Below are 27495 nucleotides of genomic sequence, written 5' to 3'. Positions count from 1 at the left end.
AGGCCTGAGTTTCACCTGCTCAAAAACTAAAGTAATCCCACACACGTGACTTTTTTAAATAATTCTCTTTCACCACCTTGAGTTTGGGGGTGTCACAGGACTCCTACGCGTGCTCCTATGTTAGTGGTGGTTTCAGCGGTGAGACATATATCACATTATCACAGATATGCATTTAGGTGTGTACAGGTTAAAAGTGGAGCTGGTTCAGGACTCGATCAACCAAGAACTGCTGAGCCAATCAGGTGCGACGAGATTGGTCCTCAGTGGAAAAATGTGTCGCTTACCTGCTGCTCTCTGGCAGGTAGCTCCATGCCCTCCTGGGTTTCAAATGCACCTTAGAACACACATGCATCAACACTACAATGAGCGGGTGGAGGGAGGTTTGGAGTCTTCTCTCACCCCCGTTCTCTGCGACCTGCTGGAGCGGGGGGGCTAGGAGGAGGAGTTGGCCGTCCGACTGCGGTCTGGAGTGTGGGGCCTCCCTGCTGCTGCGGAGTCGGGGCGGTCTGCCTCCCCCCACCGCAGGGAAAAGGGTAACACCACCTGGGTCTGAGTGCAGTTCCCCCTCCAGGGGTAAGGGTACCTAGACCCGGTTCGTAGAGTACGCTTGGGGAGTGTGATTGTGTGTACAGCGTCTCTTTATGTCTGTCTCCACGTTGGTTGAGTGTGGAGTAAGTGCATATGAGAGCATGAGGGTGGGGATGGATGTTTGTGTCTGTGTGTGCCTGTATGTCTGTGTCTATATGTCAGGTTGGGTATCAGGCGCCACCTCTCTGGGGACATCTCAGGCCCTCCAAGGTTTGGAGGCCTATCTCCCCCCACCACCACTTCCCCTGCCGGTGGCGGACTCCCTCAGACATCGGTGCGTTGGTGGTTCTTTGTGTCCGGGGATGGGCGTCCAGGTACACACCGGCTCACTCCTTGGCGGCCGCTTATCGGGGCCTGGAGCCTGGGGCTCGGTCACTCAGGCACGGCTGGCTGCCGGCGGAGCTCACGGGCGCGTCACTGCAACTCCCCCTGGCTTCTGCTCCGCGGCTGCTGAGTGAGCCCTCATCTGGGACTCTCCTCAGCTCTTTCTGGGACAGTGGCGCGGCTGCCCCTCTGTTGGTCTTCCTTGGTCTCTTGTGTTCTGGGGGCCTCTGGATGTCTGGAGTTTGATCTCCTCCATACCTGCTTCATGCCCTGGAGGACGGGGCTGTGGCCCCCCCCACACCCTCTAGCAGATCATTACATGAAGGAACCTTTTAAAAAAACAAGCGCGTCCATGCTCACAGGTGTACACACGGGTGATCACACCCACAAACTACACCCTTTTTGGCTCCTACCTCAAAGCACACTGTGTGCTGTTGATCTTATGTGCTGCACAATAATGTGTAATATTTAGTATTTACTGTCATATTCCCATATATCATTGTGATGCTGTTTATTCTATTACTCTTGTTCTCTTCTGCTTGTTTTCTTTTTTCTTTCTCAGCAGGTGATCCAGGTGATTGATATATGCATTTTTTTTTCTCTGCCCGTTCTGTTGGTTTTTGTCTTTTGCTCTTCTCCCCCGTCCCTCTTCTCAGCTGTTTCTCTTTCCCTCTTTCTTTCTCCCTTTCTTTCCCCCAGTAAAGTCTGTCCCGTATTCAGTAAGTGAAAATAAAATAAACAATAAAAGGTGAATCAAATGGACCATTACGGCAAGGCTGGGATGGTCAGTTTGGTAAAGTAAATCCGTTGGGCATCTTTCTTTGCCTTTAGACAACAATTCTGATGGCAAAAGAGCCAAACGGGACAGGCAAAAAAAAAAAAAAAAAAAAAATGTGTTGTAGAAATTCCTCTTTAAATGTTTCTCATTAAATGTGAACATTTCATACATACTGTGTTAGCGTTGCTTCTTCCTTCTACCAGCTTTATTATTAATTTACCAAATTTTCTGCAGAATTTTGCTGGTTTTTTCCTAATAAATGTGTCATTTTTTCTATTAACTTTGCCAGTCTTTCTCATAAATGTAAGACGTGTAAATGTTTTTAAAAAAAGCCCCTTAACATTTGTTTTTACTGAAAGCTGCTGAATAAGTGATTTTTGATTGGCTGGCAGTTATCAGTTATGATACACACTCACCCCCAAAGAAGTAGAGTCAGCACGTCTTCTTGAGTAATCATTTATTAATGAATTTAAGGCCACTCTGGACTGTGCAGAATTCATAAGGGGCGCAGAAATAACTCAATTACATCATCCTGGGTAACTTCACTCTGCAGCTACGGATTTCTATTTTCACATCAGAACGGAGTCAAACCAAAGCAAACGTTTAAGCAGCTTAAAGAATCAAACATATTCACAGGTAGAGGCGGCTTGATACGCTGAAGTAAATGCTCAAAATACAAGTTTCCAGTTCACAACACAGCATGCTTCATATGTTTGAAGTGAGCACTGATATGTATTAACTTCAGCACTAAGTTGTTCTTGGCCATGCATGCTAACTCCCAGTACAGATATATAGATGATATTATACGAGTGTGTAAGGCCAAAGGTTGAATATGATTTCATAGTAAAGTCATAGTCTCCACACAGGACAGGACAAAACGAAGGTCTTTACAGAGCAAAACAAAAAACGTCAAAAATGATCCCCGTCCACAAACTGTATATAAAAGATGGCTGTAGCATCGTGCCTTAAACCTGCAATCTTTTCTAACGACCAGCAGGTGGCCCCAAAAACAGGACTGCACGAACACGTAGAGCCAGTCGAGGGGACTGACTGCTTCCTGTTCATCGCATCGTACATAATAGACTGTATATAAATGATGGACGGAGCCACTGTGACATCACATCAATCCTTCCCATGAAAAGATTTTTTACTTTAATAAATGTACATGCTGGTTCTGCGACTCCTCAGAGGCCCGCTCATTCTGGACCGCCACATGAAACAGGAAGTCCACACATCTCTGCCATCTTTTACATACAGTCTCTGTCTGATACCTGAAAACTACTGTGTGGTCTGTAGTGTTTCTGCACCGACAGTGTTACACAAATATTTGGACTATACTTTATTATTTCACAGCTTTTCACACCGTCAGCATCCTCTTTGGTTTTGCAGCCAGCCTCACTGGTGACGACCCCCCCCACACACACACACACACACACTGAGGCATATGTAGGATACAATGAGGACTAACAAAATAAAGGCATAATTTAACAAGAAAATAAATACTTTCTTGTTAAACACTACATTTGAGCCATTTCTGTGTTGGTGCACAGTTTGTTAAAAAAAAAAAAAATTCAACACCTGCATGCATTATTCATACTTACATTAGTGTTTTTTCAATTCTGTCTGTTTGGCAAGTTAACCAGTTATAATCAAGACTGAGCTAATGTCTGTCCGCCTCATGTCGTCTACATAATCTGTATTACATAAAAATTGAATGTTTACATTTTCAAACCACATTTTATTTATTTATTTAGTTTAAATTACAAAAATAAATGCATGCCCCCCCCCCCACACACAAACTTTGCCCTCCATACTCGCCTCATAAACACTATTTGGGTGGGTGGCTGCTGATCTCTGTGTGGTTAATAGGTAAAGCAGGAGCCAGTTTCCTCAAATAATTTGTACCAAAATGATTCGCTGTCATTTCCTGCAAGGCCATCATTCAGTGTTCTTGTTTCAGTAATTAAAATAGTTTAAAGGCACCTTAAAGTTACAAAATGTAACTACAACTTTGACCACTGGGGGCAGTGTTTCACCACCAAGTGTTTGTTCAACTTCTTGCATTTCTATTCAGCTCCATCAACAAGTTCTTATTTAAGGTGACTCGTAATGTAACTGGCATTACACTAAAGCGTGTCGTCATCTCTTGAAACCTCTTCCAAAGGATTTTAACAATTATTAAAAACACCAGGATTTACATAAAGTACCCCAAATATTGCCCAATGTCATTGGCCTTAAATATTGATTACAGTTTTCTTCTAATGTTTGATTAGCTTAATAAATGTGACCATTGAATTTCATCGTTCCATTTAATTTCCCAGATTTGTGCAGATTGAGGATAGTGTCACATCCAAATTCACTGCATATAAAGCATCAGAGAAAAGAAAAAAAGACTCCATTTTGATGCAAAGCTTAACCCCACTGAACTCAGACAGAAGAGATGAATTCAATCAGAAGACGTCAGACATACTGAAGTTTAAGGAGATGGTGTAAAAGGCTGAAAAAAAGAGGAGCTGCAACTTCATCTACACCATGAAATCACTCCCGCTGTACTTCCACAAACTCATCTATAATCTTAAAAGATACGTTTGTCTTTGCAAAATAAAGGTGTTCACAGACAGGTGTGCAGAAGCGAGAACTTTGCCTTGACTGTAACAGAAGCACAGAAAACCCCTTCGATGCTTTGAGACGAGAGTCTGACACAGTGCGACTGCTGCTCCTTCAAATCCACCATCCTCGGTACAGTAAGGTACGAGTGAAAAGACGAGACAAAAAAATAGATTCTAAGGCCTCACACGGTTAAACCAGCGACCACAGCGCTGCAGATATATAAACTCATAGAGTCCAACTGTTAGCCCCGCCCCCTCTCTCGGCTGCGGCTCCCTCAGAAGAATAAATTAGAGCAGGACCGGAGGAAGCGGCACATCACTTAGAAGAGTTGATCCACCTTTAACAGATTTAGGGGTTTCATCATTCCAGCACGCCCGACGACGTGAAGGCGGAGCGACACTCGGGCGACAAAACTTACAGAAGAAAAATCTAGAGGAAAAAAACCCAACACCTTCATACAGCATGTACTGATAGGATTATCCGTCTGAAGTGAGAGTAGCGAGGACTACTTCTCTTTGAGCTTTTCAGCGGCGTCTTTAGCCTCAGCCTTGGGAGCGGGGCCGGGAGTCCGGGGCGGCGGGTGCAGGCCGGCCTCCGTGCCGATGTTCACGGTGATGTTGGTGTACAGGGGCAGATATTCCCGCGAGATGACCTCGTATTCCACCGTGTTCATCCCGTCCGCCCTCCAGGTCTGACGCGTCTTAGCGAGCATGTTGAACCTGACAGACACACGAAGCAGAGCATCTTCACTCTTCCAGGAGAAACAGCACAGCGGCTCGATTACAGCAAAATCATGACCTCGTTGTTTCATTGTTTACAAACAAACAAACACTTTTCCACTTCTAGAGTACAGTAGACAGTAGACAGGTGTCCATAAGCAAACATGTGAGCAGACTGTAATCTGGCTTAAATAAAAACAGCCTGTGGCCTCACTTGTAATTTACTCAGGACCAGGTTTGCTCTAAAAGATGTCTGAAGGTTCATCGTAGTCTAAGGCAGCGGTCCCCAACCCCCGGGCCTCGGACCGGTACCGGTCCGTGAGTCGTTTGGTACCGGGCCGCGAGAGTTGAGGCTCAGGTGTGAAATGTCTGGTTTTCAGGGTTTTTATCAGTTTTCAGCGTTATTTTGTTATCGTTTTTATCGTTTACTCGGTTTTCCTGGGTCTTTTCACGTGTGTTATGAATAAATCTTTTTTTTCGGTACCGGTACTGGTTTTATTTTGTTGTATTTATTCGGGATTCGGGAGAATCCATGGGAGAAAAAAAAATTAAGACGGACTTTTGTGAGATCTCGCAAAAGCCCGTCTTAATTTTTTTTTCTCCCATGTCCCCTGCGGGGCTCCGTAGTTTTATCCCCAGTTCTTTGACACAAAGGCATCTGCTGTGATGCTCACACCTTTGATCAAGTCTCACAAGTGTCAGCTTTCTTTTTATAGATATAAAAATATGTATATGTACTGATAAATGATAAGAATTATAATATTTCCGACTGAAGCAAAATGTCCTCGATTCAAATCGAATCAATTCTAGAAATCTGTGACGATACGCAGCCCAACTTCCAGCTAGCTGTGACGTAGCGTGTGTCTAACTCTGGTATCTAACTATGGCCAGCGAGTCACGTCTGGTCGTTTCTGTGCTCAGACTTGAGATCTCGTTATCCCAGCGAGCACTTGGGCCGCAGTACCTCTTTGGGTTCACGTCGTTGCCTTTGTCCAGCTTGTGTTTGATCATCTTGTACCGGCCCACCTTCAGTGAAGGACGAGTGATGTACATGCCAGCCAGAGAGACTCTGTGGAGACCAGAAACAAGCGTTAGACCGATCACCCCTCCTGATCACTGAGGACACGCACAGCATTTCCCACATGATTATGGGTTAAATTCAGGGGTGGGGTCACTTTGACTGACATCTAGCCTCGCTCTTTCATGTGGAGCCTATGAGGAACCCTGAAACTGAACCGCACGATGCTCACCTGACTCCGATGTCGTCGTCCTCGCCGCCCCAGCCCCAGTAATTGTTGGGGAAACCGTTCATTTTAAGGTAGTGCAGGGGCGTCAGAGCGGACACGCCTCCAAAATACATCTTGTATGGAAGCCTGGAGAGGGTTAGGATTAGAAAACAAGACAAATTAAAAGCGGAATAAAGAGCATCAGGGTTTTATTATTAGTTTCTGTGCTGTTCAGACAGGTTAGAATATATGCCAGGTGTGTGGAAACTGAACTCTGGTTTTTAAACAATAAAACACACACATGCAGCTTCTGCAGAGTCGCCGGGTCCATGCAGCAAACACAGAAGCTAAAGTTTCACTGAGCCAAGTTTATTTCTGTAACTCATTTAAAACTACAGCAGTGCACAAACACTTTCAAGTCGAGGAAAATGTTTTCAAATTAAAGTATAGATAAAATTCAAGTAAAGATAAAAGCAAGTCAACAGTAACCACGTGGGGTGGACGAGCTCGAGTAAAACCTGCCCGTCTTTACCTCAGGCCCCCTCCAGTAAGAACTTTAAACATCCCAACACATCTGTCCAGCAGAGAAACATCTGGGTATTTCTACCCTGCACTGTTCCCTTCAGATAGAATATTATTATTTTATTCTTCACTCATTAAGTTATTTTTGCTTTATTCTGCTGATTGGACCGTTTTACCACAGAGATTATATTCAATACATTTCACTTGGATACATTATAGATGCTTTTTTAGTTACAGAGCTCTTTAGCACATTAATTATTACATATAGAAAAACTACATTAACAGTAAGGTTTATTGTACCTTTACAACTTTACTATTCTGCTGCTTTATTTATGTATTATTTGTTTTTTAAATGCAACCTTTTCTACAACTGACATCATGACACATTTTTGTCACATTATATTTTAATTCATTTTATCGAGTTACTCTAATCAACTCGTCCTGTTTTTTCAGGACATTTTATCTGAATTTATTTCATTTTAATATCTAAATGTGTTGACTGAGCCAGTGTTACACTCTGGAGCAAAGCAGCACCTTTTCCATCAGCACCTACGTTTGGGTCGCCACAGTTTTCAGGGGTTCCCATTAGGTCACAGCACCGGGTAGAGGTACCTTCTTTTAGTATCTGCTCTCTCGGGGTCCCCAAGCGATCTGAGCAGGTACTAAAATGTGATGTCATCAGAATGCTTGCCAGTGATTGGCTGGTCAGCAGTATCACTCGATGAGTCATCATGAAACCGCCATTTTTGAAACCTGGCAACGAGGGGAACGGCTACAAAGACAAGGCCGTGATCTCCGAGTCTGATGAAAAGCCACAGACAGAGCAGCAGGCATATCGTCACCTCGACATCCACTTTTTTGTAGCGTTCGTGCCGCATATTAGTCACGTCGCAGGACGCTCGGACGTGTCGCTACGAGGACAACCATGCATGTTAGGTAGAACCGGATTGTAGTGGCGATCCGAGCAGGTGCTAATGGAAAAGGGGCTACACTGAAGGACAAATGAGGGCGTCTGAGAAGGCTTGTGGACTTTTTCTGTTGGTTGGTTTATTTGAACTAAAATGAAATATTGCCCACTCACAGGACTGCTTTCATACAGCACTTCATTCTACATCTTGCACTGAAACCACGACATGTATCGGTCGTTCTCAGACATACTTGTAGCCGAACTTGTCCATGGCGATGGCCGCGTGCTTGGGGTTCGAGTCACAGACGTACGTATTCCGGTCGTCTTCTGGAATGAGGTCCACATCATGGAAGAAGAGACAGTCCCAGTCCTCCTCCTTCATGGCCTCCCGGAAACCGGCGTTCATCAGCTTGGCTCTGTTAAAGGTGTAGTTTCCAGCCTGCAGAAGAAAAACAAAAATGTTTCTTCACGTGACCGTGAAACAAGTTTAAACGGAATATTTGTGTAAATGAAAAATGCACAAAGCCAGACGTTCTCACTCAAAGAAGGACGCACAACAGACTTCAGCAGGTCAAATATTCAGCCACAGAAACGTTGTGATGTTTGTGCTAAACAGGGATTAGTGAGGTAAACTTTAAAAGCATTTCAGGGAGTTTGTGTGAAACGAGCAACCAATCAGAAGACTGTTGCATAAAAGGAGGAGGAGCTTGTTTCAGACAGGATGAACCGACGCGCTGCTGGAGAATCCAAGAACAAAGGAGACATAAGCCCCGCCCACTGGGGGTTACGATCTAGCGGGACCAAACGCACATTTTTTTGTATTTTATTCATTTACTTTTCCACAGGTAGTCCCACTGAGACCCAGTGTCTCATTTCCAGGAGAGACCTGATGGAGCGACGAATGCAACGATGTCCTGTGACCGCGGGCCACGACTCAGCTGTGCAACATGAACTCTGATAAATAAGACGCCAATGAACCAGAACTAGAAAGTTTAGCTAGCAGCACATTAAACACACATTTAACAGCACTATCAGAATGTGACTGAATCCAGCTGAGCAAAGCTAATAAAAATATCATTTATAAAAGCATTTAATTGAAAATCATCAGAGTGTGATGGTACGATCCAGCTCAAGAGGCGCAGGAGATAAAGAGCTGAGGGTGAAACATCAGTGAGCTCTAAGCAGATTAAACCTCTGAGCATCATCCGACATGCACATCCAGTGACCACACACCAGAGGGCGCTCTTTATCAAGCATCAACTAGTGCATCACCTTAGACAATAAAAACCCTCAATACGCCAAATATTATAAATCTAAACATTAACACAAAGACAGTAAAATTAATTTCCAACCGCCTTCTGAATTTTAGTGTAAAATAGAAATAATAGAAACCTGGTGGATGACGTAAATGCCATATTTGAGCTGCTGCCGCTGCAGGAACGGATGCAGGTAGTAGAGCAGGAACTTGAGGTGGTGCTCTCGGTGTCTGTGGGGAATGATGATGGCCGTGCGATGCCTCGCCACACAGTCCGGCGGCCTGTATTGTCCTCCGCGCACCACCAGCGGATTCTTCCTCTCAACCTCGGCCAGACTAAGGCGTGACGGGAAGCTGACGTGGATCGGCCCTCCTGTGAAAAGAAGTTATTAATTACGTCCAAGAATGAATATAGTTACCGGACAGAAAGCAAATGATGTGGTCAGGGTACGAGAGCCGTCCTTTGTGACATCAAGCTTTGAAATGACATTAAGCCAGACGTCAGCTTTAAAAGCACAAAGTCAGCCGTGTTTGTAATGTAGAGATCAGTCTGACAATCCTGCACGCGCTGCTCGTCCAGCCACCCGCCTGAGGTCAGGGGGACAGAAAAAAAATATCTATAAAAGGAGAGAAAATTTGTCACTATATTAAAAGTATATACACACTGCATTAATCAAGGTTAAGCTGACGTTTGTTTGTTTAAAGCCACGTCGCTCCAACGCCTGCTGACTCATCAGATCACGTGAACAGGTGGTGGGTTACAGATGCAGGTGTGCCGCCTACCCAGGTCAGCTCATCGTGGAAGCTTCAGATTTCTGTTTTCAAACAGACTAAATACAAATGAAACCGGCTCCCATATCCCCGCCCGAGCCTTTCAGCTGTTCCAGTGGAGGAACCCGAGCCGCTCAAACCTCCAGCAGGTTTCGTTTGTCTTTGTGTTACAGCGACGAACATCTTTGTTTTTTCTTCAAGAGTCTTTTTCTTCCCTCATATCAATTCATGGTCTTCAAGTGGTTTCAAATTACTGAATAAACATGCGGCAGGATTCTGGGTTTAGACGGCGTTGCTGGAACAGAGCTGACAGAAGAGTTCAAGTAGAGCACAGTGAGCTCAGGGCTCATAGTCAAAGCTTCCTGGTACAAAGAGCAGTTTCCTTTTAAGGTCAAATCCTGGCAAACACTGAGCATAAAAGACCTCTTCAGGTGGAAAACTGTCACAAGCTTTATGGTGCCTTCACACGGTGTGACAGAGCTCAGTGGTTTGATGGCAGCCGTATGGTTGGCATCTCTTACGTTTATTGTGCACACGTCATTTCCACAGAGCCAAAGACGTGGCCTACACGACTGTCAGCGCTTTTATCTCCACTGCACTGAAATGTCCCCACAAAAACATCTGTTTTACAGAAAGGACAAAATCACTGAAATATGACAACCAGAGGAAATGTAAGGCGCGCTCACTTGATGACATCGACTCACATGAAGAGTTGACTGAAACTTTCCCCACAGCAGGTGAAAAAGGTGGAGAAGGTCATGACCCCTCTGCAGCGTCATCTTTTTTATAGATGATTGATGGACATAAACTTAGCACCATAAAAGCAGCGACTGTGTCACACCCTTTAGACACTAAGATCACACAGGCGCTCCTTCCCCAGCCTGTTAGTGATCAAACACAGATCATTTCCTGTATATCAGACAGACATACGGGAAACATGCAGGAACATTTAAATATTTTTAAAGAGGTCAGAGTGACACGTGAGAACCGTATTTGGCTTTTATCCATAAGGACAATAACAAAAACTGAAACTAAAGTGAACTGGAGGTAATAAAACTGACTTTTGTTACCATCCACACACGCTCAGGAAACCTGAGTGCAGATCAGCTGTAGGGTCAGAGTTTGTGTACAGGCTTCACCTGAGAGGCAACTTGAACCAGGTCAATCTCATCTCATCTCCACAGGTATTTTGATTCTGTTAAACTGAACTGATTCTGAGAAAGGAACCACACAGAGAGCACGCTGAGAAAAACAAACTATTTTTATATAAAAGCATGATTCCAGGTTCAAAGCTAAAAGGCACTCAGAAGCCAGATGTTACATCACGGATAATAAATCTGATTTCAAAGGGACAGAATTTAAATGTAACATTTGGTTAGGCTCTGAGCCCGTGTGTGGGTTAGGACTAGGGCTGCCACAAACAATTATTTTGATAGTCGACGAGTCACCGATTATTTTTGCGATTGGTCAACTAATCAGATCATCATCCATTGGACGTAAAACGTACAGCTTATTGCACCAGCAGCATCTGCTCTTATATAACTATCATTAGCTTACAGCTTTAAGTGTTTAAGGTCTGTGCTAACTAAAAATAAAGACAAGATGATAGTTTATTAAATTTTAATGAAATTTGCAGATTGTTTTGGTGAAGTTTAATAAACTCCTTGCTATCTAAAATATAACAGGACACCGGAGTATATTCTGGAGCATCTCACACTTCTGATAATCAGCTGTCTGCTTGATGTTTATTCAGCTGTGTAAAAACTATAACTTTAATCTCAGCCAAACCGATTTACTCAGGAACAAATAAAATCCTAAAAAAAAGCCAAACAATAACATTTTAAGTTATCTAAGTGACTCATATATCATGTTTAACCTGAGGAGCGAAAGACGGCAGTGGGTTTGAAAACTATTTGCCGGGAGTCCGGTGTTCTCACGGCTCTAGTGAGCCTAGCTCCCGGCTAGCTATCGAGCTAGTGGGTAACAGACGTCTCCGAAAACGTCGGAGCGCTTTTGAAAATATGCGGTGTCTTGATAAACTGAGCAGATATTTGAGGTTTACACAGCTACATCTTCACCTGAAAATATGTTAAACGTTTATTTTGTGACCCAGAAAGAATAATAAGAGTAATATTAAAACTAACTAGCTGCCGCCATTGTTGGAAACTGAGCTGGGCTGCGCTATGAATTCTGGGACACAGCTTCTTCTTCTTCTTCTTCGGGGTTTAACGGCAGCTGGCATCCTTGTACATGCAGTGCTGCCATCTTCTGTTTCAGTCCGTTATTACACTCTTAAATCCTGCTACTCATTCCTGCGTCTTTTGTGATCTTACAAAGCTTCAAACGACGCGTCGACTTTTAAATCAGTCGTCGACGTTTTTAATAGTCGACGTAATCGTGACTAGTCGACTAATCGTGGCAGCCCTAGTTAAAAATATATTTGTCCTAAGTTTAATGTGAACTGAAATATTTCTCATACTTAAACCCTCTATCACTCACTGGATTTATGTTCACTTTCCTTCTGCAGTTTTTTTCTTGAAGATACTGCAGAGAACCAGTAGAAACTTCTTGACAATGGTTATTTAGCGTGATGGCGCCGAGCTGACACGTGTTCAGAGGCTGCTCTGAAGAGGCTCGATGTTGGCCTGAGGCAACATTGGTTTGGAATGTAGGAGAGACGGTTTGTGGCACTTATTGTTGGGTTACGCCAAAAATGTGTTGGTTGGCTCGTGTTAATGACACACAGCTGAGAGTAAACAAGCTGTTATTCTTTATTTCCACTTCTTAAATGTATTTATTCATTTATTTAACATCTTCATTAACATCGTCTTTTAACGAGTCAGTTCTGTCTGAAACAAGCTGTTTTGGCTCCGCTCCATTTAATCCAGCTTTCTTCTGATTGGCTGCCTCCTCAAAACAGAAGGTTTGTGCAGCAGGTAGGTTTGGCTTCTGTGCTTGATGACAACCATATCAGGAGCCGAGAGCAGCCAGAGCTGTAGAACAGTGATTAGAGCTTTCAGCTCACAGGTATTACTTGCAAACTTGCATTGACTCAAATGATGTTTAATATGACTGTCAGCCACAGGAACAAACATACTGCTTTTATATAACGGGGGAAAGAAAAGCACAAAAGTGCTGCATACATTTCCACTTTCTCTTCAGTTAATATTAAGTCAATACCACCTGTTTTGTTTATCCTCTCTGAGACTGAACGCAGAGCTAAACAAGGGAGGAAAAAAAGGTCACGTGACTCAAATATGCAAAAGGAGGAAAAACCCTGCAGTGAGGCCCGTGTGACTGGTCTAGTTTGCCTGTTTGTTACAAGAATATTTACACTATATTTAAATAAAGGTGAGACAAAATCAGAAGTTACTAACTTGTGCATATGAGAACACTACAGCAGTGAGGGTGAAACATTTAATCAGAACAGTGCAGTTCAGTCCTCACTCACACTCAGCTGACTGCCGGCGAGGGCACCTGCACCAAAACATGGCATCTAATCTACAGCTGAACAAGTTCAATTACAGCCACATTTCCATCCATCCTTCTTCCACTTGTCGGGGCCGGGTCGTGGGCGCAGCAGCATAAGCAGAGAAACCCAGACCTCCCTCTCCCAGCCTGTCTGGAGGAACACCGAGGCAGGGAAAGCCTGGAACAGCTTGCCCAGCGGGCATCCTTGTCAGATGCCTGAACCACCTCAACTGGCTCAACTTCACAAGCCAAAAAACTTTCATGACCTATAATGTTTCATCAATCAGAGCTGAATTTTAGGGACTTCGCCTGCATTACCTTCAGAGGCTACACTGAGCCCTACAAGGACGCAAAGTCCCAAATACTTTATTTAAACAACAGATTTAAGCTTCAACTTTTAAGGGTTACCTGAAGTATGAATCGCTGTCTTAAACCTTTACGATGGATCCACTTAACTAGTGAACATCTATTTAAGGCTAAACTGAGGAAAGCCCAATCCACCTTTGGATCGACACTGAAGACGTGGCATGAGCACTCACCTATTAGAGGGGACGTTTTGGGACAGTAGGGCATGTCGTCTCGATGGCCGTGAGCTTTGGGCAGGTGGGAGAGGTTGGCGTATACGTCCCCTCCACTGATCGTGGGTGTGGTGTGGTTGCGGCCTGATACAGCGCCCCCGTCTGGCTTGCGGAAGATGCGTATGAAGTAAGTGACCCTCTTCTGGTATCCCTCTCGGGACAGCAGCGCCATCACCACCAGCTGGATGCCCAGGAACATGATAAGGTAGCGCCATTTGGACTGAATACTGAACATGGTGACGGCTCGGATGGGTCCAGTGGAGACAGGTGGAACTTGCTGCTCGGGCGTAGCAGGTGATGATTGTCAGGGTTAGTGGAGGGTGGCGTCAAGCCTTTTACTTCCTATACAATCCAGAATATGGCAGCGCACGGCGGATGTCAAGTGAGTGACAATCTGTGAAATATTTAACTTCAGTGTGTCAGACGCGGCGATGTCACACATAAAGGCACTTTTGGTAGGCTGTAATCACAAAGACCCCCAAACAGAACAAAAGTAGAAAAATATTCCACACTGGGACACAAAAAAAGAAAAGAAAAAAAATCTGGTCCACTTTGTCCTCACTGCATTCCCCGCTGCTGCTCAGCAGGTGGTAGGTATCTCCAGAGCTGGCTGTTGGTCCACTTTGTGTTTGGTTTGGGGAGATAATGCCAGCCCCACATTATGGAGTCTCACACCGACTGAGCACCATCCGCTGCCCTGTGAAGTTCACTCGCCTCCAGCCGAACAATCTGCAGCGTCTCCTTCTCTCACTCGCTCTCCAGCTCCCTTCCTGCCTTTGTGAGCTTTATGCTGCCTTCTGCTGTCCCTCCTGCTCTCTCCTGAGGGAGGCCTCCACAACAACAACAGCCGCCATGACAAAGGGGAGCATATGCGGCCGTATAGGCGCTATACTTTACAGAGGATTACACGGCTTCCAGCCGCTCACCGCCTGACTGGCTGGAGAGACGGTGGGAGTGGACCGTGACTTGCGTGGGAGGAGTGGTCAGAAGGGTCCTGCATGAGTGAGTGGGTGGGTGAGTGTTTGTTAGGGGGAGGCTTCAGTACAGAGTGAGGCTGAGAGAAAAAGAAATAGGGGGAGGAGGACGAGGAGGAAGAGGTCGAGCTTTGACTCCCAATGCTATTATTCCATGATGATGCGATCCACCTTAAGCCGCTCACTGGTCACCCTGGATCGACAGGAACTGGACGGGTCACTCCAGCATGGCTCTGGAAGACAGGAGAGGAAACAGGGCGGGTGTTAAAACTGACTGACATCCTTTGGCTAAAACTGTTGAAGTCAGCGATTTCAGCACACAAACAATGAGCTGTTGTTACAGCACAGGCAAACAAATGGATTGTGTTTGTTTACAGAGACCAAACAGCACAGTTGGAAAGCCTGCACTAATCAGACTCAGTGGGAGATCCCTGCTGCCCACGGTGGGCGGCAGACGGGAAGCCACGCATCACAGCGTCGAGGAAGTTTCCAAAATCTGCAGCCGGAGCAGTGCATCCTTCTGCTCCTGATGAAAGGACCCGATGATGTCGTCCTTCCTGACCCGAGCTCTGCTGCAGCGATGCCGAGCACATCCTCAGTTACAAATCAATTAGCGCTCGTTAAAGCAGCCGCACTCGGAGCACTAATCCTAATCCCAATCCTATTGAACGCTACGTGGCTGGTGGAAACACGGACAGAGAACCCGCGCCTACATCAAACACCGCGACCCAAAATCAAACGATATTTTATCCTGAACATGAACTTGGAGTTCACCCTATTTTAACTGAAAAGTAATCAGTTTCTGGACATTTTTTTAATGTGTATTTTTGTTTAATGTCATTTAGTGGAAATGCCACCATGTCTATTCTTCTGCTTTTTACATTTTTTATAGAAAAACATTCAGAGGAGGACATATGGTCTGTATTTAAAGAGAAAGATGAACAAGACCTCAAAAATATCTGAAAACTATAGAAATGGTAAAGATTACAGACCCGTGGCAGCAGTGCTAGATACAGAAATTATTCCAAGGCAGATCATCGGTACATGAAAATTCTGGTATAACATCACCAAGAAGATGATAAGATCTTCAGCACTTAGAGCATCAAGTACCCACAGGAAAATGTCACATTATGAACATTTGTTCCTGCTCAGACTCTACAACAGGGCTGGGGAACTCCAGGCCTCGAGGGCCTGGGGTCCTGCAGGTTTTAGACATCACCCTTCATCAACACGCCTGAATCACATGATTAGTTCATTACCAGGCCTCTGCAGAACTTCAAGACATGTTGAGGAGGTCATTTAAATCAGCTGTGATGGATCCAAGGACACATCTACAACCTGCAGGACACCGGCCCTGGAGTTCCCCACCCCTGCTCTGCAACAGGAGATAAGAGCCGCTTGCTGAATCGTGTGTGTGTGTGTGTGTGTGTGTGTGTGTGTGTGTGTGTGTGTGTGTGTGTGTGTGTGTGTGTGTGTGTGTGTGTGTGAGTGAGTGAGTGAGTGAGTGTGAGGACGACCCAAAAAAAGAGCTGTAAAGGTAGGCAAACAAAAAAAAAAAGACACTGATGGGATCAAAGATATGCTGAGAGAAAAATGAGCCCTTTTTGTTCCTTCATACCATCAAAGCCGTGTTAGCCTTGCTCATTTCGACAACAAAGCGAATGCATTCTGAGCATTTAACACCGAGTGCCTCGGGAACTCCACGCAAACTTTAAAACGACAGACAGGAAATGAAGAAATGCAAAATACACTTTGATCAACTTGCAGAAATGTACTGATGCTATCTGACTCCTCGTTCTTTAACAGCTGACTGGGGGATTTTCATGTGAAGGATATTAAAAGGGTTTCCTATTTCCCCTCTGAGAGAACATGCGGATCAAACAGAAGAGGAAATCCTCTGCGAAAGACTTTCATCAGAGCTGGGAGCAGATGGGAGGATTGACCCCTGACATCTCGCCCGGCACCTAAAACCTCTTGATATGGTTTATGACATGATATGTCAGAGACTGTGGCTAATCCCACAGAACGGAAATTCATCTCAACCACTGAGCAGATAAATAAATAACGTAATCTGTTTTGAAGTAATCGCTGACGCTTTCTAAAAGGTTCACATTCACTGGATTATGAGTCTGAAGCCCTCCGATGACATCGGAGGTCTGCTCTTCAACCATGTGACTGGACAGAGGGAATAAAGGTCTGCACATCTCTAAATTTACTCAAGTGCACTGAGTGCATTCAACCCTGGAGCCTTAACGGGCCAAAGGAGCTCTGAATAAACTCCTACTGCTAGAACCTGCCGTCTAATCATGTTAATCTTCTTTTATTGCAGTCGACAGCAGGCTGCTAGGGCGGCGCCTTCAATGATCATGCGATTTCTGAACCAGCTCGACTTGTGATTCCAGCACAGCTATGATCAGTGTTGCCCACAGATTCCATTTGTGCGTGCCACATACCACTACACCAGCTGAGTTTTCGGCCCATGAAGTTGTTTCCACTATCAATATTTTCATGTTCACCTGCTGAATAATTGTCGACCTGCTTTTATTATAGATGAAGCACATCGTGTACCTGGGAAAACAAACGCACACCGTTTTCTTTAAAGGGTGTTTGACAGACTTCCTGAAACTGCAGGGCGAGGACGTTGGGTGTTGGCCAGTCGTAGCACAGCAGGGTGGAACATTAGTCTGCTGTGTCTGCCAAGCATCACTCAAACTCAATGTATGGGAATCAAGCCTTGAAAAATAATCCAAAATACTCGATTTTCTATTATTTTCCACAAATGATACAATCTATAGGTGGACGGGAGAGAGACCTCAACATATTATCCAACAATGCACACAAATCAATGCTTGAATTCCAGTTTTTAACCAAAGGAGATAAGATGGCTATTAATGTTAATATTATGTGCCAACTTGATCTACTAGACAACTGGAGAAGATCCTTGGAGAATGAATTCATGCGCTCCGTGACGCTCCCGTCTATTCTCACGTTCTTTATGAAGAGCAGAAATAACAAAGATACTTTAGCGCTCGCGGCTCGTGCTGTACCTGGGCTGGTTCACACAAAGGGAGAACCTGGCAGCGAGCGCCTTTTAAATAAAGCTCAGGCGCCAACTTACACGCATACAAAAGAGGCCCGGAGCTGCATGGATCTTTCTGTGCTGGCTGAGGATGAGGAGTGAACTAAATACAGAGAGGAAGAGCAGCAGTCTGGTGACGTTCTGTGCTTTTGACTTCATCGGCTCTCCTGCACGGATGGTCTTCCTCTCTGCATTTAGAGCCACATCAGAGAGACCCTTTTCTGCTCTTGTTCCCAGCATTACTGTGTTCTTATTTTTCACCCAAGTATACAATCTCTACATTTTCCTTCATTAGCACATGTCAAACACATGTGGTACCCACTCGCTGTTTAGTTCAACTCGAGCCGGCTGAAGAGTCGCCGATCAACAAGAAACTAGAGATGGCACCAAACCACTTTTTTATGTTCGATGCAGATATCATAAATTTGGATATCTGCCGATACCGATGTGAATCTGATACAGTGTGTTTTTAATCAATATAACAGTTTTTTAATATCTTCCTGCATTTTGTACAAGTTCATACTCAAGTTTTAACTAAACAAACAAAACAAACAAACAAACAAACAAACAAACAACACTAAAGCTATTGTGTTAAACCTGTATGCAAAAAATACACTGCATTAAAATATTTCATAGTTCAGCAAAACTGATCAATCTCATAAACGTAAATCCTCCATCCTCCCTATTCTGGTATTTTAAAGAGTACTTAGCAGAAATATTAAACAACATAACTAACAGGGTTGCAAACTCCCAGCAAAGAAAAAGTGAACCAGCCCCCAATTTTAATTTAATGCATGTGTTAAAAAAAATGCACATAAATAAATTATTTTCCAAGAATAATTAAATAGATTCAACATCTTCAACAGAACTGCAGACTGCACAGATGGTACCTCCCCAAAGGAAAAAGTACTACAGCTTACCAGGGTATATTAGACTATATACAGTAATGGACTTCTATACATTTTACATCAGATGAAAACTTTGGGTGTAAAACTCCGATAATTATTTATTAAAAGTGAGACATTTTAAATGAGAATAAGAAAGAAAAGTATGTCTCTGTGCCCCCTTTTCCCTGTTAATGCCCTACCTGCCCCCCTGGCTAAACCATGCTAGACCCGCCCCTGCAGTTACGTCAGCTGCGTAGATATTTAATGGTTTCCCTCCAATATCCAATCCAGTAATTTAGTTCAGTATCGGAGCGATACCGATACATAATATCGAATCGGTCCATCCCAACAGGAAAGGTTGAATGGAACAACTCTTATATATCTTTTCTACTCTTCCAGAGAACTCAAAGCACTTTATACAAGATGCCTCATTCACACCCATGTTTGGTGTTTTCTATCTAGCAATCACATGCATTAGAGAGCGACCTGTGCTCAGCATGTTGCTCGAGGGTATTTACATTCAGATACTGGAGCAGCCAGTATCAACAGACAGCCTGCTCTTCAGCTACAGTCGACCTTTAACAAGCTGAAGCAGTTAAAAGGTCATTATCACTGTACTTGCTTTAGCTTGCAAGGGGTCCAAGTGTCAGCTGCCTGTTGGCCAACATGCTGCTCCTCCAAGGCAACAAGTCTGCTACCATCTGCCACCGCAGGCATCTCACTGGATGTTCAAGCCACAGGCCAGGTCATGGTAGATTTATGCAGTTAAAGACAACAGGACTTCTTTCAGGTTCCTGAAGATATTTCGCCTCTGATCAACAAAACTTCTTCAGTTCTAAAAAAAATGATGGGAGCCCCAAACATGTGGGTTCTCCCTACAGAGAAGGTCCTGAGAGTCGCTGACCCTCCCTGAAATCACAGGACTTAAAGGATCACACGAGTCAATACTATCTCAGGGTCAAGGGCGAGGGTGTGAGACACTGCTCCCACACCACCATCATGTGAACTATTGAAGTCAGCAGAGGTTGAATAGCCTGGGACGGGATCCTGGTTTTTGGAAGTGAAGACCCTTCTTTGATGAGAGACTGAACATCTACACACATCAAACAGCAACAGTTTGCTTCACTTCAAGCTCTTCAGACTTGGTTGTATCCTGACGTGTAGCTTCCTAGAAACATAACTCAGAGTCACCCTGAAGTTCTGCAGTGACTAATTGGTTTCTGTAGCACTGTTTCCCGTTTCTGTTCCTGGTCACTCCTCCTTTTGTTGCCTTGCTGAATCAGCTGCTTGTTAGTGTTTTGGCAGCAAACCTACTGAGCGACTCGGGCCCACCAGCATAATGATGTGATGATGATGTATACTTTACTGATCCCTGTGGGGAAATTCCTCTCTGCATTCAACCCACTCACTCTGAAGCAGTGGGCAGCCGCTGGGCGCGCGGGGAACAGTGTGTACAGACAGTGCCTTGCTCAGGGGTACCTCAGGGTAGCCAAGCCCCTGATCTTGGGGCCACCACTCGACCTGCTGAGCTGTCCCTGCCCCAAGTACAAATGTTGGTCACACGTGTTATGTCACCAGCTTCAACTGTATAAATACATTTTACCAGATAAAACCAAGTCCTTCACCCTTTTTCCCCTCACTAAATTATTTTCATCACTTGTATTATATCTGAAGTTCAACTAAGTCCTCTGTGAAAACGATCCTTCAGTATGAGGTTAAATTAACCTTGGATGAAGACTCATCAGTTTCATGAGCATTTCAGCTTCTGTGCTGAGGAAGAGTCTATTCTGTACAACATCCTCATTTGTTTTAAGAAGACATGTTTAGATTTTAGTCCCTCTTGTTGTGCTGGTTTGCCATTGTTAATATATTCTGCTTTTCCCTGTAAGATGATAAGCTCGGGGCGGGGAATTTCCTGAGTGAATCAAGGCCGGCTAATAGCTGCATGATGATTTCCTAATAATCCATTAAAGCACTGTTGTAATTTATAAGACTCATGTTACATTTGTTATGTCACTATGAGTTCATGTAGGCATGTCTGTATGTCCACAATGCTCGTCCAGTCTGAGGCACCACCGAGTTAAAAACTGACCCAAACCCAAAGTCTTCATTAAACTTCAACCTCCAGCCATCTTTATTTATTTAAACTATTTACAAAAGCAAGCTGCCCAGCTGCTAGGGTCTAAAGATGAAAACTGAACCGCAGCAACTGTCAGGCTAATAGGAACACATTAGCACAGGGGAGATGGAGGATGAGGGTTAAGTTGTTCTCAGTGAAACTTCAGGGTGAAGCTCCCAGATGGGCCGAGACAAACAATCATGGCGGAAAGAAACAGACGTCTGAGATGATGCAACCACAACACGAGGTTAGTCATGAATGTTCCCGTGTGGTTTGGATTACTCACTATAAAAAGTTATTTTTTAACACGACTCAAACTACAGGGGATTGTTACCAAGCCTCAAAGACAGCCCAGGCCCAGCAACAGGCACGTATTAGACACGTCCTAACTCTATTACTCATTTCTGCTACAGACCAAATTCAAACAGTGTCGGAAAGAAGGGATGACGAGCTTTACTGGGATATTCGGTGTATCACGGTAGCACCAAGTATCCACGGGGTAGCGTAACATAACCACCGACCTGCCTCTATTTCACCATGTGCACTTCACGTTACTGCAACTCCTCAGCCAGAACTACAAAATCAGTCCAGGCAGCCTGTATGATGCAGGCTGATAAATGGCTGACGTGGTTAAAAGGAGCAGATAGATGTTATCGACTACTTTTACCGTCAGCTGAAATCTGACTGTTTATGTTTATTTAATTACAGTACGTCAAATTATTAACATTCCTCTCTCTACAACATCGCTCCAGGTGGAAACGCAGCTTTGCATCTATTAATTTCATATGCAAATACATCTTCTCTGACTTTAGTTCTATAATCAAGTAAAGAAAGTTCAGCAACAGCTCCATGTGGTGCAGGCGTGTTTGCACACATGAATGAATGAAGAGGAGCCAAGAGGGTTCTGAACAAAAGTGCTGAAATGAAGAGCAGATGAGAAAATAAAAAGGGACGAGGGGGGGGGGGGGGAGAGCGGAGATATATTTAGATCACGTAGCTCACGGTCAGCAGTGTCGTTCAATTCCTAAAGGCACAGCACAGAAGTGAAGAACAGCAGGCACAGAGGGAGGTAGAGAGAACAGCCGTGGTGGTGGTAACCACAGAGGCCGAACACCACAAACACACCTTCCTGTCTTAACTGAGCGAAAACTGATCACAAATTTTCAATGGAAATTAGATGCGGTTTAGTTTACATGTCGTGGTTATCTGAGCAGGAAATTCTGGCTGCGTCGAGCCCCGCCCCCCAAGTCGTTAAATCTGCTTCGCTGCTCAAAACTGATTGCAACTGCCTTCGAGGCAAAAGTTTTTCTTACTAATTCTTTACTTCAGTTATTCCCAAACGTCTCAGAGGCAGCGTGTGTGCACAATCGATTACATTTAACAAAGCGACCCAGATAAGCTGCAGAAAACGGATGGATGCATAAAGCTATGCACATTTACAGCTTTACACTCTGAATATTTTCAGAGTTACAGGCGTTGTAAATCCACAGATGGGTCAAACCTTCTTAATATTTGTATGTTTGAGGTCTCGTTACTTCTTAAAAACCAGAGACGACTTCTTATCTGGAGCACAATCACGAGCTTCCAAAGTGCAGCCTGTGAGCAGAGCTGAGGTACAAAGTCTGAAATGAAAGTGGGGAAGTACTTCCCCCAGAGATACCTCTTTGGCCACGGTGCTTTTCCACTGTGAGCTACACCTGAAACCCCCCCACTCAAAGAAATACGCACGAAAATGGAAACACCACAGTGAACATACGTTTCCCTTCACTCGGGAATTAAGAACTAAAATTCATTTTCTCGTTCAAAGTGAGGTTTTAGGAATTCGAGCCTCAAATGTAGACCACAGAATTCAATTCTTCATAGCCGGCCGTGTAAGACCACTGACTGGGCTCCTATACTGGAACAACATTTAGAGAAACAGCTGGAGCGATTTCACTCATCGTTCGATTCTGTTTAGGCAAGATAAACTGCTTCGTTAGGTTAGATTCTCACGTTAGCGCCAGCAAAGACCAGCACTGAGCCAGGCAAGCAAACGGACATCAAGTTTGTTTGAGAAAGCGCCTCGCGGTGTTGCTCAACACCCAAACAGCTCCGTCCTGACCAAAAACAGGCTGAGCGACAGGAGTATTTAACAGTGTTAGTGACAATACCATGGAGAGGTGCAGTCAGATGTGGTTACACAACAGCTGTATTTTTCCCGATGCTGTCACCAAAACAACAGAAAAAGCGACGCATCATTCCTAAAAGCTCTGCACACTTAAACTCTGCATATTCAGGAAGGCCTTTCCTCTCAAGTACCAACCAAGCAGGCCCAGGCGATGAAATAATGTGTAAACATGCCCTGAGAAAAGAGGCGTCTGCATCGCAGCGCGTGCCAGGGACCCTGTCATGGCAACGCCTCCTGAGCCCCGACCATTCATCACAGTGCAGCTGGTACACGTCGCCATGGCTGTTCCTCAGTCCGACTCCACCGAGACATGAGAAGGAGAACAGAGTGGAAAAAAGCCCATCATTCTCCAGCTTTTTCCACCTCCTCTCCTCTCTTTCTGCCTCTGGTGGCTCAAGCTGTTTCCATAGTGAGGCCTTCCTCGCCAAACCATTAGGGAAAGTTATTATCTAATGACAATCAAAGCAACCTGCACCAGTTTGTAGATGGGAGCCATGGGGATAAGAAAATCTCCTCAGGGATAGATAACCCACAACACAAAGGCCTCCCAGAAGCAACAACATAACAACACAGCAGCTTTTTCAACATTCAGGATTCAAGGTAATAAAAATTTATGTTTTGATGTTAAAAGTTAACACCTAAAAAAAATAAGAGTTCAAATCAAGCAACACTGAAATGATTCAATGATGCAATTCGTCTGCAGCTAAATCTTTATCGTGATAAATATGGAAACAAAAACGTGTCAAAGGCTTTTTTACACTAACAACAAAAGGCATGCTGTAACGAAAACTAGCACCATGTAACACTGAAGGCAGATGATGCTGAAGCAGCTCAGCTGTATTGAAGCAACAACATCCTGAAAAGCTTGTCTGAGATGCTATCAACAACGCGGTCTGAGCATAACGCTTCATGCAGGCCAAAAAAAGGAAGCACCACAGAGGGTGCTATTTAAAAGAAAAAGGAAGAAACAGCGTGAAAAGAACAGAAACGTTCTTGAAGTGTGGTCAAGTGTCTCCTCTGCAGAAAGAGCTTATACTGAGTCTCAGCCTTCCTAAGCAAATCTGACCCAAGGTTATATTGAAACAGAAAGGATAAGGCCGCATGAAGCGTGTTTTAAAGTCACACATAACAGCTCCAGCACCAACCACACTAATCTGACTTTATAACAGCAGCCTGAAAAACTATAGAAGTGAGAATCAAGACAGAGAAGTGGCTTCGACCAAACAGTTTCCTGAAACACACAAACTCAACACAGCAAAATCTCCAGTGTTAAATTAACACTTTTGACAGTGTTATATGTTTAAAAGTAACCTAGTCAGTTTTGAAGATTAACAATGGCTAACACTGAGCAGTGCTGATTTTCTAACACTGGAAAATAACTCAAAATGTTAGAAATATTCCAGTGTTAGAAAATCAGCACTGCTCAGTGTTAGCCATTGTTAATCTTCAAAACTGACTAGATTACTTTTAAACATATAACACTGTCAAAAGTGTTAATTTAACACTCAACAGTGTTGTATTTAACACTCAGAGGAGTGGACCCATATAGACACTCTCTAGTGTTAATTTAACACTGGAGATTTTGCTGTGAAGTATTACATCGTCATGAAAACCTTTTTAAAAATACCTGCCCTCATGATCTGTATCACTGTTTATCCTGCTTACCTCACACTTCAGTTTATAAAGATATAAATCTGGACTCTGAGCTCTTTAATACCTGTGACAGCATGTTTACTCTGACTGATAAGAGCAGGACGACTTCAGAGACAGGCTGAAGCTCTGGTCCTCTCCCCGGTAGGACAAAGAAGAGCAGCCCCTCTGCTGCTCTCTCACCTCCGGTGTGGGCTGGGTTCAGAGGGGGAAGGGGGCCGCCATGCTGGGCCTTTTGTCCCGCTGTGGAGAGCACATATACGAGGACACATGGGCAGGAAGACAGGCTGAGAAACCTGCCTTATAGCAGGGAGGTAGCGGGAAATGGCGAAATTAACGAGTTCTGTCCGCACGTTAAAGTTAGCTAATAACGAACCCAGTTTCCTGGTAAATGCAGCTGCCATCGTTAAACTTTTATCGGGGTCGGCTTTTGCTTATAGGATCAACACATCAGCTAAAACGGAAGAAAAAAAACAGACTTCGGGGGGCTTTATAGCAGACACAAAGTTAGTTAGAGCTGGTATTAATCAGCATTAGCTTACGCAATGCTGCTAAGAGCTAATATACTGATTTAAACCCCGTGTTTGCCCTTATTCTTGGTAACACTCGGGCTCGCATCGACAGTTTTCCAGCAGGGGTCTGATTACTTTTAAGTGGAGCTAACAACAGTCCCGACTGCCTTTAAACTGGGCTCACTTTTTCCTGGTTTTTAAATCATGTAAAAACATCCGAGAAAAGGGCTCCCACCCCAACTCAGAGCCGATCCTCGCCAGCTGTGAACGCCGAGCCGAGCCGCGCCGCGCTATCCGCGGAGGGGAGGTTGTTAGTTAGTTACTTAGCTGGCTAGCTAACGGGCTAGCATCCCCACACGGAGCTGTTTTGGCTCCATCATAAAAACAACCAAACGTCTTTTTTCAGTCTTACCTGAAGGTGTTTTTATCCCCCTGCAGGTGAAGCGACAGTTAGCGGTCGGTGTCCCTCCAGCTGCCCGTTTCCTGCTCAGTATTTCCGATGTGCGCTGAAGTTGGAGCTGCTGTTTGGTTGCTGGCTCGGAGGCTGAATGAGCAGAGCCGCTGCAGCTCGGCACTTTTCTCCTCCCCTCCGCGGTCACAGCTCAGAGCTCAGCAACACCGACAACCTGCCACGGCCACAGCTGCTGCTGCTTTACCACAGGAGCTCCAAAAACAGCCCGCCTGCACCGCCACCAAGACCCACGGGGGACTGTTTTATTTTCTTTTTTGTTTCTGTGGCTTTGACATAAAAGCTAGCAATGAATATGGAAATCATCCTTGGTTATTTTTTTACATGTTTCTTTATCACTGCTGTCTGTGATGTATTTTAATTACATTCTCCAGCTGTAATCTTTAACCTGTACTTCTATCTGCTGCCCTTTTTAAGGGTCACCCCCCTCCTGTGTCACACTAACCATCTGGATGTCCTCCTTCATCACATCCATGAATCTTCTCTGAGCTTTTCCTTTTTCCTCCTGTGTGGCAGCTTCTTCATCATTCGTTGCCCCTCATTTACATCATCCCTCCTCTGCACATGTGCAAACGTCTCAGTCCTGGCTCTCCACAGACTCTGTCTCCAAACTGCTCAAGCTGAGCTGTCCCTCTGACACGTCCAATTATAATCCTGTTCATCCCGGTCTCTCCCAGTGAAATCCTAACATCTTCAGCTCAGCCTTCCACCTTTTTGTCTCAAAATCATGCGTCACAGCAGGTCTCACTACCATCTTGTAAGTTTGCCCTTTCACTTCTCCTGCTATCCTTCTGTCACAAATGACCTCTGACACTCGTCTCCACCCTGGATGCGCTCTCTCTTGTGCACTGTCCATCACGTTGGATGGTTGAGCACAGTTATAGGTAATTAATATTATGAATGGTACCGAGAAAATGAAGTGTCAGCATAGACCTTCAGTTTTGGGAAACGTGGCACATTATATGTATGTTGACTGGGGGTTGGGTTCATTTAATAAAATCCAAGGGGAAGCACAAAAGCCCAGTGTAAGACAAATAAGCATTATTTTGAACTGTGACTCATGCAAAGCTGCTCCAGTACAGTCCAACATTAAAAACATGGAGCTGAGAATGAGCAGAACGAGTGCACTTCAACAATGTGTTGTTTTTAAGCCTGCTATGTTAGCCATCGTGCATGAAGTAAAGCTTAGTAAGTACAGTGGAGTAGAGACTAAACATTTCTCTCTGGACTGAGTGAAAGCATAAAGTAGTATAACGTGGAAATACTCCAGTACAAGTACCTCAGGGTTGTACCTGAGTGCTGTCTTTGTGTAAATGTGCTTTATTCCTCCACAGCCAAACCTGAGGGCAGTTTTTAGAAGTCAAGTCTGTTATATTCTTAATAACTCAGTGCCTCTGTTCACTGTTTATGGCTTTATTATTTTTTCAGGTTCCTAAAGGAGATTAGTTGTTTTCCCGACCTTTGTACAGACATTTCATCTGAATTACAAATCTATAAATCTTACCCTGAAATATTACCTGTAATACAATCAGTGGTGGGCTCAACTTTATTTTATACTTTTAGGTTTTGAGGGTGTCCCTGGCAATTACATAATCCAGAATAAGGCCATGAGTTTCGTGAGGTGCATACATTTCCTGCTAGGCGAGTGGCTAAAGGGTAAATGGCACAGGAAGCATAGCAGGATGTGTGCTGGTAGAGAAAGCTCACTGCAGTAATTTCCATTTAATCTGAATTTGGTTCACAGAAATCAAAGCTGACATTCATTTCGTTGGGAGGCACTGCCGTCAGCTGTCAGCAGGTTTTGAACTGCTGTTCTGTATGATAATCATATTTTGGGTTCAGTAAGGGTGTGTCTATAGACGGGCACACGGAGCCCCCCCCAAAAAATG

General features: G+C 44.4%; 1 protein-coding gene across 1 annotated transcript; it reads right to left on the bottom strand.

The window, feature by feature from the left end:
* Window positions 1–2130: 2130 nt before the first annotated feature.
* Window positions 2131–25700, bottom strand: si:dkey-199f5.8 (beta-1,4-galactosyltransferase 3). Its single transcript, XM_040031216.1, has 7 exons — window positions 25550–25700; window positions 13711–14956; window positions 9067–9302; window positions 7926–8113; window positions 6270–6392; window positions 5984–6088; window positions 2131–5019 (listed from the first exon to the last, which is right to left on the bottom strand). The coding sequence occupies exons 2-7, from the start codon at window positions 13982–13984 to the stop codon at window positions 4806–4808; spliced, it is 1140 nt and encodes a 379-aa protein (XP_039887150.1). The 5' UTR covers window positions 13985–14956; window positions 25550–25700; the 3' UTR covers window positions 2131–4805.
* Window positions 25701–27495: the final 1795 nt, after the last annotated feature.

The sequence above is a fragment of the Simochromis diagramma genome, unplaced genomic scaffold, assembly GCF_900408965.1.
Source record: "Simochromis diagramma unplaced genomic scaffold, fSimDia1.1 OVJJ01000361.1, whole genome shotgun sequence".
NCBI classification, from domain to species: domain Eukaryota; kingdom Metazoa; phylum Chordata; class Actinopteri; order Cichliformes; family Cichlidae; genus Simochromis; species Simochromis diagramma.
Note: the sequence above shows the minus strand (reverse complement) of the source record. Positions and strands in the feature narration are given on the sequence as shown.

Excerpts from the sequence above, each read along its gene's own strand:
- si:dkey-199f5.8 (XM_040031216.1), bottom strand. The coding sequence starts at position 13,984 with ATGTTCAGTATTCAGTCCAAATGGCGCTACCTTATCATGTTCCTGGGC. Across the intron at positions 6,393-7,925 it reads ATGGACAAGTTCGGCTACAA|GCTTCCATACAAGATGTATT; the intron begins GTATGTCTGAGA and ends AACCCTCTCCAG. Across the intron at positions 6,089-6,269 it reads GACGACGACATCGGAGTCAG|AGTCTCTCTGGCTGGCATGT; the intron begins GTGAGCATCGTG and ends TGGTCTCCACAG.